Source organism: Erythrolamprus reginae, chromosome Z (genome assembly GCF_031021105.1).
Source record: "Erythrolamprus reginae isolate rEryReg1 chromosome Z, rEryReg1.hap1, whole genome shotgun sequence".
Classification (NCBI taxonomy): Eukaryota; Metazoa; Chordata; class Lepidosauria; order Squamata; family Dipsadidae; genus Erythrolamprus; species Erythrolamprus reginae.
This window is the reverse complement of record NC_091963.1, coordinates 142,090,578-142,103,033: the sequence shown is the minus strand read 5'-3', so window position 1 is coordinate 142,103,033 and position 12,456 is coordinate 142,090,578. Positions and strand designations below refer to the sequence as shown.

Here is a 12,456-nt window from a genome sequence, read left to right as displayed (position 1 = left end):
TGTGTGTGTGTGTGTGTGTGTTTTAAATGTTTTTAGCTGGAATTTTAAAATTAAGGGAGACTAGGATGGTCCCATTTCGGCCTTGTTCTGGCCTCATCAGCTAGCCACACCCTTTCCTTTTACTGGGATTCGATTTGGTGAACTCTGCCTTGTAAAGCAGAGAACTAGCAGTGTGAGCTATCAGATCAGAACCCTATATGTAGATTGTTCTGAGTTCAGGTTTTGCCCTGTGTAATATTTTGCATAACATCAAAACTTCATTTTGCACTAACCAAAAAAATCTAATATCCTAAGGAGCCCAAAAGATAAAATCCAATTGGAATACCAAGGAATCTATGAAATTCCTTGCAAAACATGTGCAGCCACATACATTGGACAAACCAATCGAAGAGTAAGTGCACGCATTGCAGAACATAAAAATGCAATTAAAAAAGAAGAAAAAACTTCCTCCCTTGTCCAGCACATTAAAAAAACAGGGCACGAAATTGAGTTTGAAAAAACTAAATTACTTCACAAAACAGAGAATTTATATAGAAGAATTGCTTTGGAAGCCATAGAGATTGAGAGGAGCCCCCTTTGCATAAATAAAAGAGATGACACATCCCGCCTACCAGAGATTTGGAAACCAGCCTTAAACAAAAAAACACTTCATAAAAATCACCATGCCAATCCTTCTAATAATTATGATTCCACCAACCAATCAGATCACTAAAACATAATCACCCAATCTATTTGCTACATTCAAACCAAATCTCCACCCCCACACTATATACTAAGAAGAAATGACAGTTGCAAACATTCCATTTTACAACAGCACGAAGCTTGAAACTTCAGCCTGATGATGGTGAATGTGATTTCACCGAAACGTCGCATAGACATGCAAAATATTACACAGGGCAAAACCCGAACTCAGAACAATCTACATACATGTACCCGTGAAAATCTACGAAAACAAATATATATATATATATATATATATATATATATATATATATATGTCACATGTTTAAGCTGAATTTGAAAATTAAGGGAGACTAGGATAGATCTATTTCGGCCTTATTTTGGTCTCATCAGCTAGCCATACCCACTGGGACTTGAACCTGCAACCTTTGCCTTGTAAGGCAGAGAATTATCCTCTAGGCTACAGTATCCAATCCCTTCAGCTCTGTACCAGGGAAGGGTTACATTTTGTGTCGAATCACCCTGGTATATTGAAGGAACAACACAGCTCCTTTTTTGCCTCTCGGCCCAACCCAGGGCCATTTCCAAGGCAGTTAATTTTATTGATAGCCGACAATTCTATCTGTATGTGTCACATGTTTAAGCTGAATTTGAAAATTAAGGGAGACTAGGATAGATCTATTTCGGCCTTATTTTGGCCTCATCAGCTAGCCATACCTACTGGGACTTGAACCTGCAACCTTTGCCTTGTAAGGCAGAGAATTATCCTCTAGGCTACAGTATCCAATCCCTTCAGCTCTGTACCAGGGAAGGGTTACATTTTGTGTCGAATCACCCTGGTATATTGAAGGAACATCACAGCTCCTTTTTTGCCTATATATATATTGCTTTTTTGCCTATATATATATTGTTCTGAGTTCGTTTTTTGCCCCATATAATATTTTGAGTGTCTATGCGACGTTTCGGTGAAATCACATTCATCATCATCAGGCTGAAGTTATAAGCTTTGTGCTGCTGTAAATATAGTTTGTTTGCAACTGCCATTTGTTCCTTATATATAGTGGGGTGTGTGTGTGGAGATTTGGTTTGAATGTAGCAAATAGATTGGGTGGTAACAGAAAATGTATACAAGCCATAGAGATAGAAATACACCCCCTCAGCATGAACAAACAACATGACACGTCCCGCCTACCAGAGATTTGGAAACCAGCCTTAAACAAAAAAAAACATATCATAATCATCACCATGTCAGTCCTTCAACTAAATGTGATTCCACCAACCAATCAAATCATTAAAACATAGCCACCCAATCTCAAAATCTTGAGCGAGAATAATAATAATAATAGTAATAATAATAGTAATAATAATAGTAATAATAATAGTAATAATAATAGTAATAATAATAGTAATAATAATAGTAATAATAATAGTAATAATAATAATTTAATAATAATAATTTATTAGATTTGTATGCTGCCCCTCTCCGAAGACTCTCTGAAGGATGCTCAAATATGCAACATTTTGGCAATTTTCGCCAACTTTTTTGCTTCTGTGCATGCACGAAAACAAAAAAGGCCCCCAAATCACCGAAATCTCATGAGTGCAAGTGTCCTTACATGAGATTTTCTTCGCTGCACATGTGCAGAAGCTGAATCTCACCCGGATGTAGTGTGTGTGTGCATGCAAATGCGCACATATCACCATTTCTGCTACCGGATCGGCAATCCCAACTATTCCGGTAGCAACCCGCCCCTCGTAAGGACTCCAGGTTTTCATTACATAAAATAACATAAGAAAAGATTAAGATTGTAAAATAGAATAAAATATAAAAATTGAAATATACAATATATTTTAAAATATAAATCTTATAATAGAAAATATGAAGATTGAAAATATGTATCTTTTAAATATATTTTGTATGAAAAAAATGAGAGTTCTGTATTTTTTGGAGTATAAGACGCACCGTAGTTTTGGGGGAGGAAAATAGGGGGGGAAATCTACCTATAATCCTTAGTCTGTTCAGTTTCAGTATATTATTTTATCCCCTGCTTAGGGCTCAAAAAGCCTTTTTCAGAGCGAGTGGGAATGAAAACAAGCCTGCAAAGACTTTGGGGTGGAAAAAACCTTCTTCGGGGTGAGTAGGAAGATGGGAAGGTCATTAGCACCTAGTTAGGGCTGGAAAGAAAGCTTTGAAAAGGCTACATTCAGAGTATAAGATGCACCCAAATTTTCAGCCTCTTTTAGGGAAGAAAAAACTGCATCTTATATTTGGAAAAATATGGTAATAACTTTGAATATAAGTTTGATGATAGAAAAAACATATAGAAATGAAATTATATGTATTGGGATACAATGGATAAAAATAGTATTAATGTATATGCTTATTTAATTTATTAATATTATGTAAGTATCAATAAATGGTTCAGGATAAAATAAGATAAAATAAATGTATGAATAACATGTAGAAATTAAGTTATAAAATAACATAAGAAAAGATGAAGATTGAAAAATCTAAAGATTGAAATATGTAATTTTGAAAAATATTTTGTATGGGAAAAGTAATGATGTGGAAAAGAGGATAAAGAAATTATAAGATGATTTTTGATTAATGCTTAGAAAATAAACGAAGTAAAATGTATTACTATTAGAAATATATAAATCAGAAAACTACTACATCTTTGATTGCTGGAATTAAAATAGGGACAATATAAGAGGGGAAAAATACTAAAGACAGATATTAAAAAGAGAAGAAATGTGAAAGATGTATTGAAAATAAAATGATAAGGGATGGTAATTATTTTAAAAACAAAAATATTGTTAAGAATATTATATGGATGTATTAAAGCAAATGTTCACGACATGAGATGTTGAAAGAACAAAACAAATAAAATTCATGTTAGAAAAGAATATAATAAATAACTGTTGAACTTCTCATATTGATCCTTTTTTGTCTCACCTGGGGAAATTTGTAGTTGCACAGAGGGATTGCCATGTTGCGACAGGTGTTAATACGGGGTCCTCCAATGACAGCTACTGTGTTGGCCTGGTCATTACATTTGTAGTTGGGTACAAATTCATCTTTTGTAGATAGAAATTCCATTGCTAAATGATAAGTTTTACTTTCTACATGATAGTCAGTACCAATATGAAAACCAAGGCTAAAATTGGATAAAATTCCAGAATATTCATTTATCTCCTTTACCGCAAATGCCAGAGCCAAAGTGTGCTGGTAATTATGAGTGAGGAACCTTCAGGGAAAGATATAAACTATGTCAATATATTTCTGTTTCAAAATTGGACTGCTGTTTATACATATGTATTCATGAAGATATAAATTGTTTGTTCTGGACATCTGGAATTTGATCAGTATCAAATAATAGCTCTAGAATGTTTCAATTAGAAAACACTGATCTAGATATGGCTACTTATCATTGAGCTAAGGTGGCATTTAGTCAGACACCATTTGAAGTACTGCATACAGTTCTGGAGACCTCGTTTTAAAAAAATATTGATAATATTGAGTGTGTCAAGAAATAGGCAACATAAATGGTGCAAGGCCTGAGGGAAAAAATATAAAAGGAAATATTAGATGAATGTTCAGCCTAGATGACAGAAGATAAGTGGGAACATGATTAAAATCTTTAAATATATTAAAAAGTGTGAAATGTATTAAAGAAGGTAGTAATCTCAATATTAATTAAAACATAAGAATATAGGAACATAATCTCTAACTGACAGGAGGAAAAATCAAAACTATTGTTAAAAAATACTAATTTCACAGAAAGGTTAAAAGAACCTTGGCACCAACTTCCAGAGGAGGTAATGGATCAAACACCAGTTTACTGAGTTTAAACACGCTGGGGATAAACACAAAACCATTTTCTATATTTCTATACAATTTAAGCTATAGTATTAATCTATATCTTATCTGTATTTTCTGAGAGAAGAACACAATTCACACCTAAATGTATAATTTAGATGGTTTCTCTTTTATATATGGATGAAAAGAAAGATGAATAAGCTCAAGGGTAACAAATATTGCAATTTTTGGATTAGTCAGTTTCTTGAGGAGAAAAAAAATCGTACAATATTATCTGTATTTTCTCTGTATTTCCCCCCCAAGTTTTTTACTTTATATTATTTATACATCTCAATGCATGAATAGTGTGATACTTAGGTATCATGCATTTTAATGCAAATAATAATATTATAATGTAATAGTTGTATTAAATAACTATTACATTACATTTCATTGTTTCATATTGTTTAAACATACCACCTTCAATTTCTAAACCTCCTTCTTATTATTACATATATCTTGTTATATTAATATGTGTATAATATTATTCCCCTCTTATATTTATCTATTTTAACTTTTCCCTCCATGTCACCATAAACATTCAAACACATTTCTTTTATATCTTCCATTTTCACCTGCTTTGTTATTCATATTTCCCTTATTCAGATCTTCAAATGTATTTATATTGAAATTTCATCTTTCATTGTTCAGTGTTTTGATGTATAATTCTAGTACCAGTCACAATCTTTAACACATATATATTAAGTCTATTCATTTTCTATCCAATTATCCAATCTGTGTAATTCTACTATTAATACAGATGCTTACATTAAAATTCTTTCATTATGTAATTACCCATTGTTTACTTTTATCATTTCACTGCTAATCATAATATTTTTGTGCATGTTTGATAATACCATAATTCAATCACCAATTTTCCAGTTAATACTTAATTCTTATTCATAATTCCCATATGGTCACTTCATTACATGCAAAATATTCATTACATACAAAATCTTCACTATATACAAAATAATTATCTAAACTATTTAGTTCTAATATCAATATACATGTTTTTGTTAAAATATGTTCATGGAGGATCTTTCTCTCTCTCTTTGGTGATGATAGATTTCTCTATCATCTGCAGTCTGCATCAGTACTTTAAGCCTTATTTTTTTAGCTTGCCTCCCATATTCTTCTGTTAAATATTTTTACTTTTATTTTAAGTCTTCTACTTCATCTAATCCTAGATCTGCATTCTGACTATACAATTTAACTTTTTCTTCCCTCTCCTACCCAGTACCCTTTCCTATTGTCTAGTTTTAAAGGTGTCTATTCTAACCCATATCTCCTTTTTAGAAACATAGAAACATAGAAGACTGACGGCAGAAAAAGACCTCATGGTCCATCTAGTCTGCCCTTATACTATTTCCTGTATTTTATCTTACAATGGATATATGTTTATCCCAGGCATGTTTAAATTCAGTTAAACATGCTGGAAGTTTGTTCCAAGGATCTACTACTCTTTCAGTGAATTAATATTTTCTCACGTTGCTTTTGATCTTTCCCCCAACTAACTTCAGATTGTGTCCCCTTGTTCTTGTGTTCACTTTCCTATTAAAAACACTTCCCTCCTGAACCTTATTTAACCCTTTAACATATTTAAATGTTTCGATCATGTCCCCCCCCCTTTCCTTCTGTCCTCCAGACTATACAGATTGAGTTCATTAAATCTTTCCTGATACGTTTTATGCTTAAGACCTTCCACCATTCTTGTAGCCCGTCTTTTTCCAGACATCTTCCTGTTTCTTTGTTGAAGGAAGGAAGATTCTTGAGGCAAAATAAATTAATACACTATTATCAATGTCTTATCTGTATTTTCTAAGTGAAGGATGCCGGCTCCATTTTATATTCCAGACATATAATAACATAAATTATTCACTACAGGGTTTCCTGTTTTATATCTGGATTAAATAAAAGGAAAATAAACCTATCAATATTAACCTGAGAGCTTCTGCAATATTTAATTTTTTTCAAACTTTTTTTTTAACTTTCAACACAAGACTTTGTTGAAGAAGGAATTTCATACACTTTATGATTAAAACTAATAATATTAATCTCAATTCCAGCATCATTATTAAGACAGGTCTGAAATTAAAAATGTCTAAATATGATCACTGGAACTGGTCATATCAACTGACTAGCAACCAATACTTTTAAGCATAAAAATGGAAGAAAATATATGTAGGTTTCAATGAAGGGAAAGAGGAGATGTGGTATGAGGAGGAGGATTCATAAGTATTATTCATACAGTATTATCTATATCTTATTTTTAAGAGAAGAAAGCCAACTCCATTTTACACCGTAGACCTGTTATAACCTAAAATATGATTAGAGGGTTTCCTGTTTTATATCTGCAGGAAGTAAAAGAAAAAAAACCCCCTCAAGATTAACCAGAGAACTTCTGCAATATTTAGTTTAGTCAAAAAAACATTTTTTTTAACTTTCAACATCATTAATTCATCTTGTTGAAATATCAGTTTCAACATTAGTATTTGGACAGATAAAGTATACATTAGTTCTGGAATTAATAATGACTAAATATGGACACGGGAACTGGTCATACCAGTCAACTAGCAACCAGTATACACAAAAGTGAAAGAAAATCCATTTGGGTGACAATGAGGGGAAAGAGGAAGTATGGTATGAGAAGGAGGAGAAGCAGTAGCATACTTACAGGTACTGATCAAGGACTTCATGTTTAGGAAGGCTTTTAAAAGTGATCTCACTTGTAAGAAATAGAACCTGATGAATAATAGCAGCAATGGTTAAATCTCCAGACTGATAGTATTTATGAACAATTGGAAGAGGACGGTTAAGTTTGCATATGTAGGGAGGAGAAATGCACACCATAGTTGGGAAAAAAAGTAAAACTAATGTTCTGAATATAACTAACTGACTATAACATGTAGTCATTGTAGACATCAAACAGTAACTCCTAGGTTACCATTCAAATGGGTAGCTGACCATTCATTAATATTATCTAAACTGAAGAGAATGAATTTTATTTAAAATTTAAAAAAATAAAGTATTCCAGATATAATACTAATCCTACCTACACAAACTTCTGTCTTTCTAAGCATATATTAATTGAATGCAATGACTTAATCTGGGCTGATCACTTTTACAATGCCTGCTGGAATTCCCTTAAGATTTGGAGAAGAAGGAACAATAACTATCCTTAATCAGTAATCAGTATTATTCTTTGCAACAGCGCTTTAAAAATATCAGAAGGAAACATGTTTACTGTATTGCAATAGTTATTTCTGCATGGTTATGAACTTTTGGAAATAAGGCATGATTTTTTTAAAAAAATAGGCGAGTAACAGTTCATATGCACAGAGGGAAACAAATGAAAATACCACTAGAGGGAGAAAAAGAATAGAAACACACACGCTGAAGTTATTTTGCACAACAATTTTGCTTCACACATGATACTTTTTTTGAATACTTAATACTCTGTTTTAAAAAATCTTAAGCTATTCTATTTTAATGCTTAATTTAATTTATTAAACTGTATACCACTCAGAACACCTCACTGAGAGAGTTTTGAACTGAAAAAAGGTGAAATACAGTGGTAGGTTTCCAAGCTACTCAAAATTTCCGCAACTGGATCTCCAGAAATGGTCCTAACCTTTTCAGTCCCACCTCTGGTGAAATATAAGCAAACAAATACATATATAAGAAAAACATTCCAATACTATAATATTTATTCAACATCTAGAAGTAAATCACTCTGGAATATAGAAGATAGAGTCAATTGGAGAGGGGTCTTTGTAATGGGGGCTGAACCTTTTATGGTGGATTTATGTTTCTCTGACTAATTGATGAGCATTTTTAGAATGTTCCTTCTGCTACCTCTGGTTCTCAAGATTCTGCAACAATCAGGAGAACTTCAACCCAATTTTTTATTTATTTTATTTATTTTATTTTATTTATTTAGTTATTCATTCATTCATTCATTCATTTGGTAAACAAGTATAGGATAGTAGTTTGTATAAGCATAACACAAGTATTTATTTATTCGACTTCTATGCTGCCCAATCCCAAAGGACTCAGGGCGGCTTACAACAGCAGTACAAATATAAAAATAAATACAAAACAGTGAAAGAAGTTGAATAGTTACCTGAGGTTAAAACATAACAAACTAAAAAACCCATTAAAAAGTTATTATAAAAAATAAAAAACACACTCATATATATACACAGCATTCTTACAGTTGGCCATAAAGCTGTGAATTTATGGCCCCCAGGCCTGTTGGCAAAGCCAGGTCTTCATAGCTTTGCAAAAGGCCAGGAGGGTGAGAGCAGTACGGATATCAGGGGGAGGTTGGTTCCATAGAGCCAGGGTGGCCACAGAGAAGGCCCTCCCTCATGGCCCCACCAACCTGCATTGCTTAGTTCATGGGACCCAAGGAGGCCAACTCTGTGCGTTCTTATTAGTCTCTGGGAGATATGCAGCAGGAGACAGTCCCGTAAATAGTCTGGCCCTGAGCCATGTAGGGCTTTACGAATCTGCGGAGAGGGGTGGCATACAAATCTAATAAATTATTATTATTTATTATTATTATTATTATTATTATTATTATTATTATTATTTATAGATAAGAGAGAGACTAATAGGAAGCCAGTGCAGCTCGCGGAGCAAAGGTGTTATCTGGGTGTACCGAGGTACTCGGCTGCATTCTGGATTATTTGCAGTCTCCGAACACTTTTCAAGGGTAGCCCCATGTAGAGTGCATTGCAATAATCAAGACGGGTGGTGATGAGGGCCTGAGTGACTGTGCAGAGAGCCTCCTGGTCCAAGTAGGGCCACAACTGATGTGCCAGGCAAACCTGGGTGAAGGTCCCCCTGGCCACAGCCAAAATGTAATGGTCAAAACTCAGCCATGGGTCAAGGAGGACACCCAAGATGTGGACCCGATCTGAGGGGGAGAATACCTCCCCCCCTAGAGCAATGGATGGACAGATCAAAAAGTCCTTAGGAGGGAAAGCCCACAGCCACTCAATCTTGTCTGGGTTGAGTCTGAACCTGTTGGCCCCCATTTAGATCCTCACAGCTTCCAGGCACTGGCACATCATATCTACTGCTTCACTGAATTGGCATGGGGTGGCAATGTATAACTGGGTATCATCAGCGTACTAATGATACCTCACCTCATGTTCTCGGATGATCTCACCCAGCGGCTTCATGTAGATATTGAATAGTAGTGGGGAGAGGACAGACCCATGTGGCACCCCACAAAGGAGAGGCTGAGGGGTGGACATCTGCCCCCCCCCCACTAACACCAACTGCGAATGACTGGAGAGATAGGAGGAGAACCATCATAAAATGGTGCCTCCCCCTCCCAATACTTCCAGTCATCGCAGAAGGATACCATGGTCAATGGTATCGAAGACTGCTGAGAAGTTGAACAGCACCTGGATAGTGGAATGTCCCCTATCCCGGACCCTCCAGAGATCATCCATCAGCACGATTAAAGCAGTAGTAAGTAGAAAGTAATGATTAAAAAAAGACAATAGGACAGTAGGACAGGGACAGTAGGCACAACAATGCACTTATGCAGACCTCTTACAAACCTTTTAGAAAAGTGGAGAGGTCAACTATAGGCAATCTAAGGTTACTGAGAGCTTTTACTGAGAGCTAGAAATGCTGCTTTTCATTCTGGTAATGCACTCCAGCTTAGAGAGGCAAGAGCCAAACTGAAAAAGGGTATCAAGGATGCTAAAGCATCATACAGACAATGACTTTGCGGGGGCAGAGCTGGCCAGCCCTATATAAAGGGCTGTGCAGGCTCGGGGCCTCCTTTTCACCCCAGACAACGAGCAGGCGGACACCCACCCACCCTCCCTATCTTTCAGTGTGCTACGAGGGTCACCCTTATGGGGCCGAATAGGAATTTTTGGCGATCTCGGTACTTTCTACAACCGTTTTTTCACCTATTCCACACTGTGGCGTGGGACAGATGGTTAGGGGGTGCTTCGCTCAACGATTAGTTCTAATTGGCTTACCTCTGGTCATTGGGTTGACAGGTTAGGGGCAGAAATTGGGAGGTGTTTAGCAAGATGATTGGCAGACTCTCTCCAAGGGCTCTATGTATCATCTATCTATTCATTCATCCATCCATCCATTCATCATCTTTCTTTTTCTTTCTTTCTTTCTTTCTTTCTTTCTTTCTTTCTTTCTTCCTATCTATCTATCTATCTATCTATCTACTATCATCTCTCTCACTCACTCACTCTATCTATCTATCTCTCTATACCTCTGTCTCAAAATGGGTGGTGTCAGGTGGTAGGGAAAGCAAGTAGAATGTTTGGCTGCATATTTAGAGATATAACAAGCAGGAAAAGGGAGATTGTGATCCAACTGTACAGAGTGCTGGTGAGACTACATTTGGAATACTGTGTTCAGTTCTGGAGACCTTATCTACAAAAAGATATTGATAAAATTGAATGGGTCCAAAGACGGGCTACAAGAATGGTGGAAGGTCTTAAGCATAAAACCTATCAGGTTGAAACATTTTAATATGTTAAAGGGTTAAATAAGGTTCAGGAGGGAAGTGTTTTTAATAAGAAAGTGGACACAAGGACAAGGAGGCAAAATCTGAGGTTAGTTCGGGGAAAGATTAGAAGTAATGTGAGAAAATATTATTTTACTGAAAGAGTAGTAGATGCTCGGAACAAACTTCCAGCAGACGTGGTTGGTAAATCCATAGTAACTGAATTTAAACATGCCTGGGATAAACATATATCCATCCTAAGATAAAATACAAGAAATAGTATAAGGGCAGACTAGATAGACCGTGAGGTCTTTTTCTGCCATCAATCTTCTATCTTTCTTTCTTTCTTTCTTTCTTTCTATTATCTATATCTATTACCTCCCTCTTTATTATTTATATCTGTCCGTCCGTCCATCCATCCATCTATCCAACTATCTATCTATCTATCTATCTATCTATCTATCTATCTATCTATCTATCTACTCCCTCTCCCTCTCTCTTTCTCTTTATCTATATATGTATCATCTATCTATTCATTCATCCATCCATCCATCCATCCATCTATCCATTCATCATCTTTCTTTCTTTCTTTCTTTCTTTCTTTCTTTCTTTCTTTCTTTCTTTCTTCCTCTCTATCTATCTATCTATCTATCTATCTATCTATCTATCTACTATCATCTCTCTCACTCACTCACTCTATCTCTCTATACCTCTGCCTGCCTACCTGCCTAACCATTGCTTTTTTGCTCCTGTTAAAAATGGTTGGTTTTACTATTTTCCTACAGGTAGGAATTATTACTTAGGCATTCCTTCCGTAAAAGAATTGTATCCTTTTCCATCGGGTTTCTTTTGTTTGCTTCAGAGCTATGCCCCTCCTTGGAGAGGGTCACCAGGATCCCCCTGCCTAGTAGCATGAACACCCAATTTATTATTATTCATTATTTTCTTTTCTTATTCAGATTTTTCCTGTCTCTGAATTGGGTTTTATAACTTTTTAAAATACTTTACTCTATCTAGTGAAGTGACTATGCATCTCACTCAAATCGCCATCTTGGAAATTCAATTTATTTATTTATTTATTTTGTCAAGTATGTATTGGTGATATACAAAGATCTAACAATGTTTACATACATGATCCTAGTATGGACAAAAAAGACTCCATGGATAAGAGGGGATAAACATCACCCGCAATGAATAATGGTACTTTCTCCTTGGATTGTCTCAACCAGCATAGAAGATCCTACACAAACTTTACTCAATGGTGGTTAGCATCTCAAGGTCTTCTGGGGCCTTACAAGAGAGATGGATGGATGCATGGTTAGATAGATAGATAGATAGATAGATAGATAGATAGATAGATAGATGGATGGATGGATGGATGGATGGATGGATGGATGGATAGATAGATAGATAGATA

General features: G+C 35.2%; 1 protein-coding gene across 1 annotated transcript in view; it reads right to left on the bottom strand.

Annotated features, from left to right (window-relative positions):
- LOC139153574 (vomeronasal type-2 receptor 26-like) overlaps positions 1–3,796 on the bottom strand; it is a 20,769-nt gene extending 16,973 nt beyond the window's left edge. The window contains exon 1 of the mRNA XM_070727690.1: positions 3,638–3,796. Within this exon, the coding sequence (XP_070583791.1) occupies positions 3,638–3,781 (144 nt within the window). The 5' untranslated portion in view covers positions 3,782–3,796. The remainder of the gene's footprint in view (positions 1–3,637) is intronic.
- Between the last annotated feature and the right edge of the window lie 8,660 nt (positions 3,797–12,456).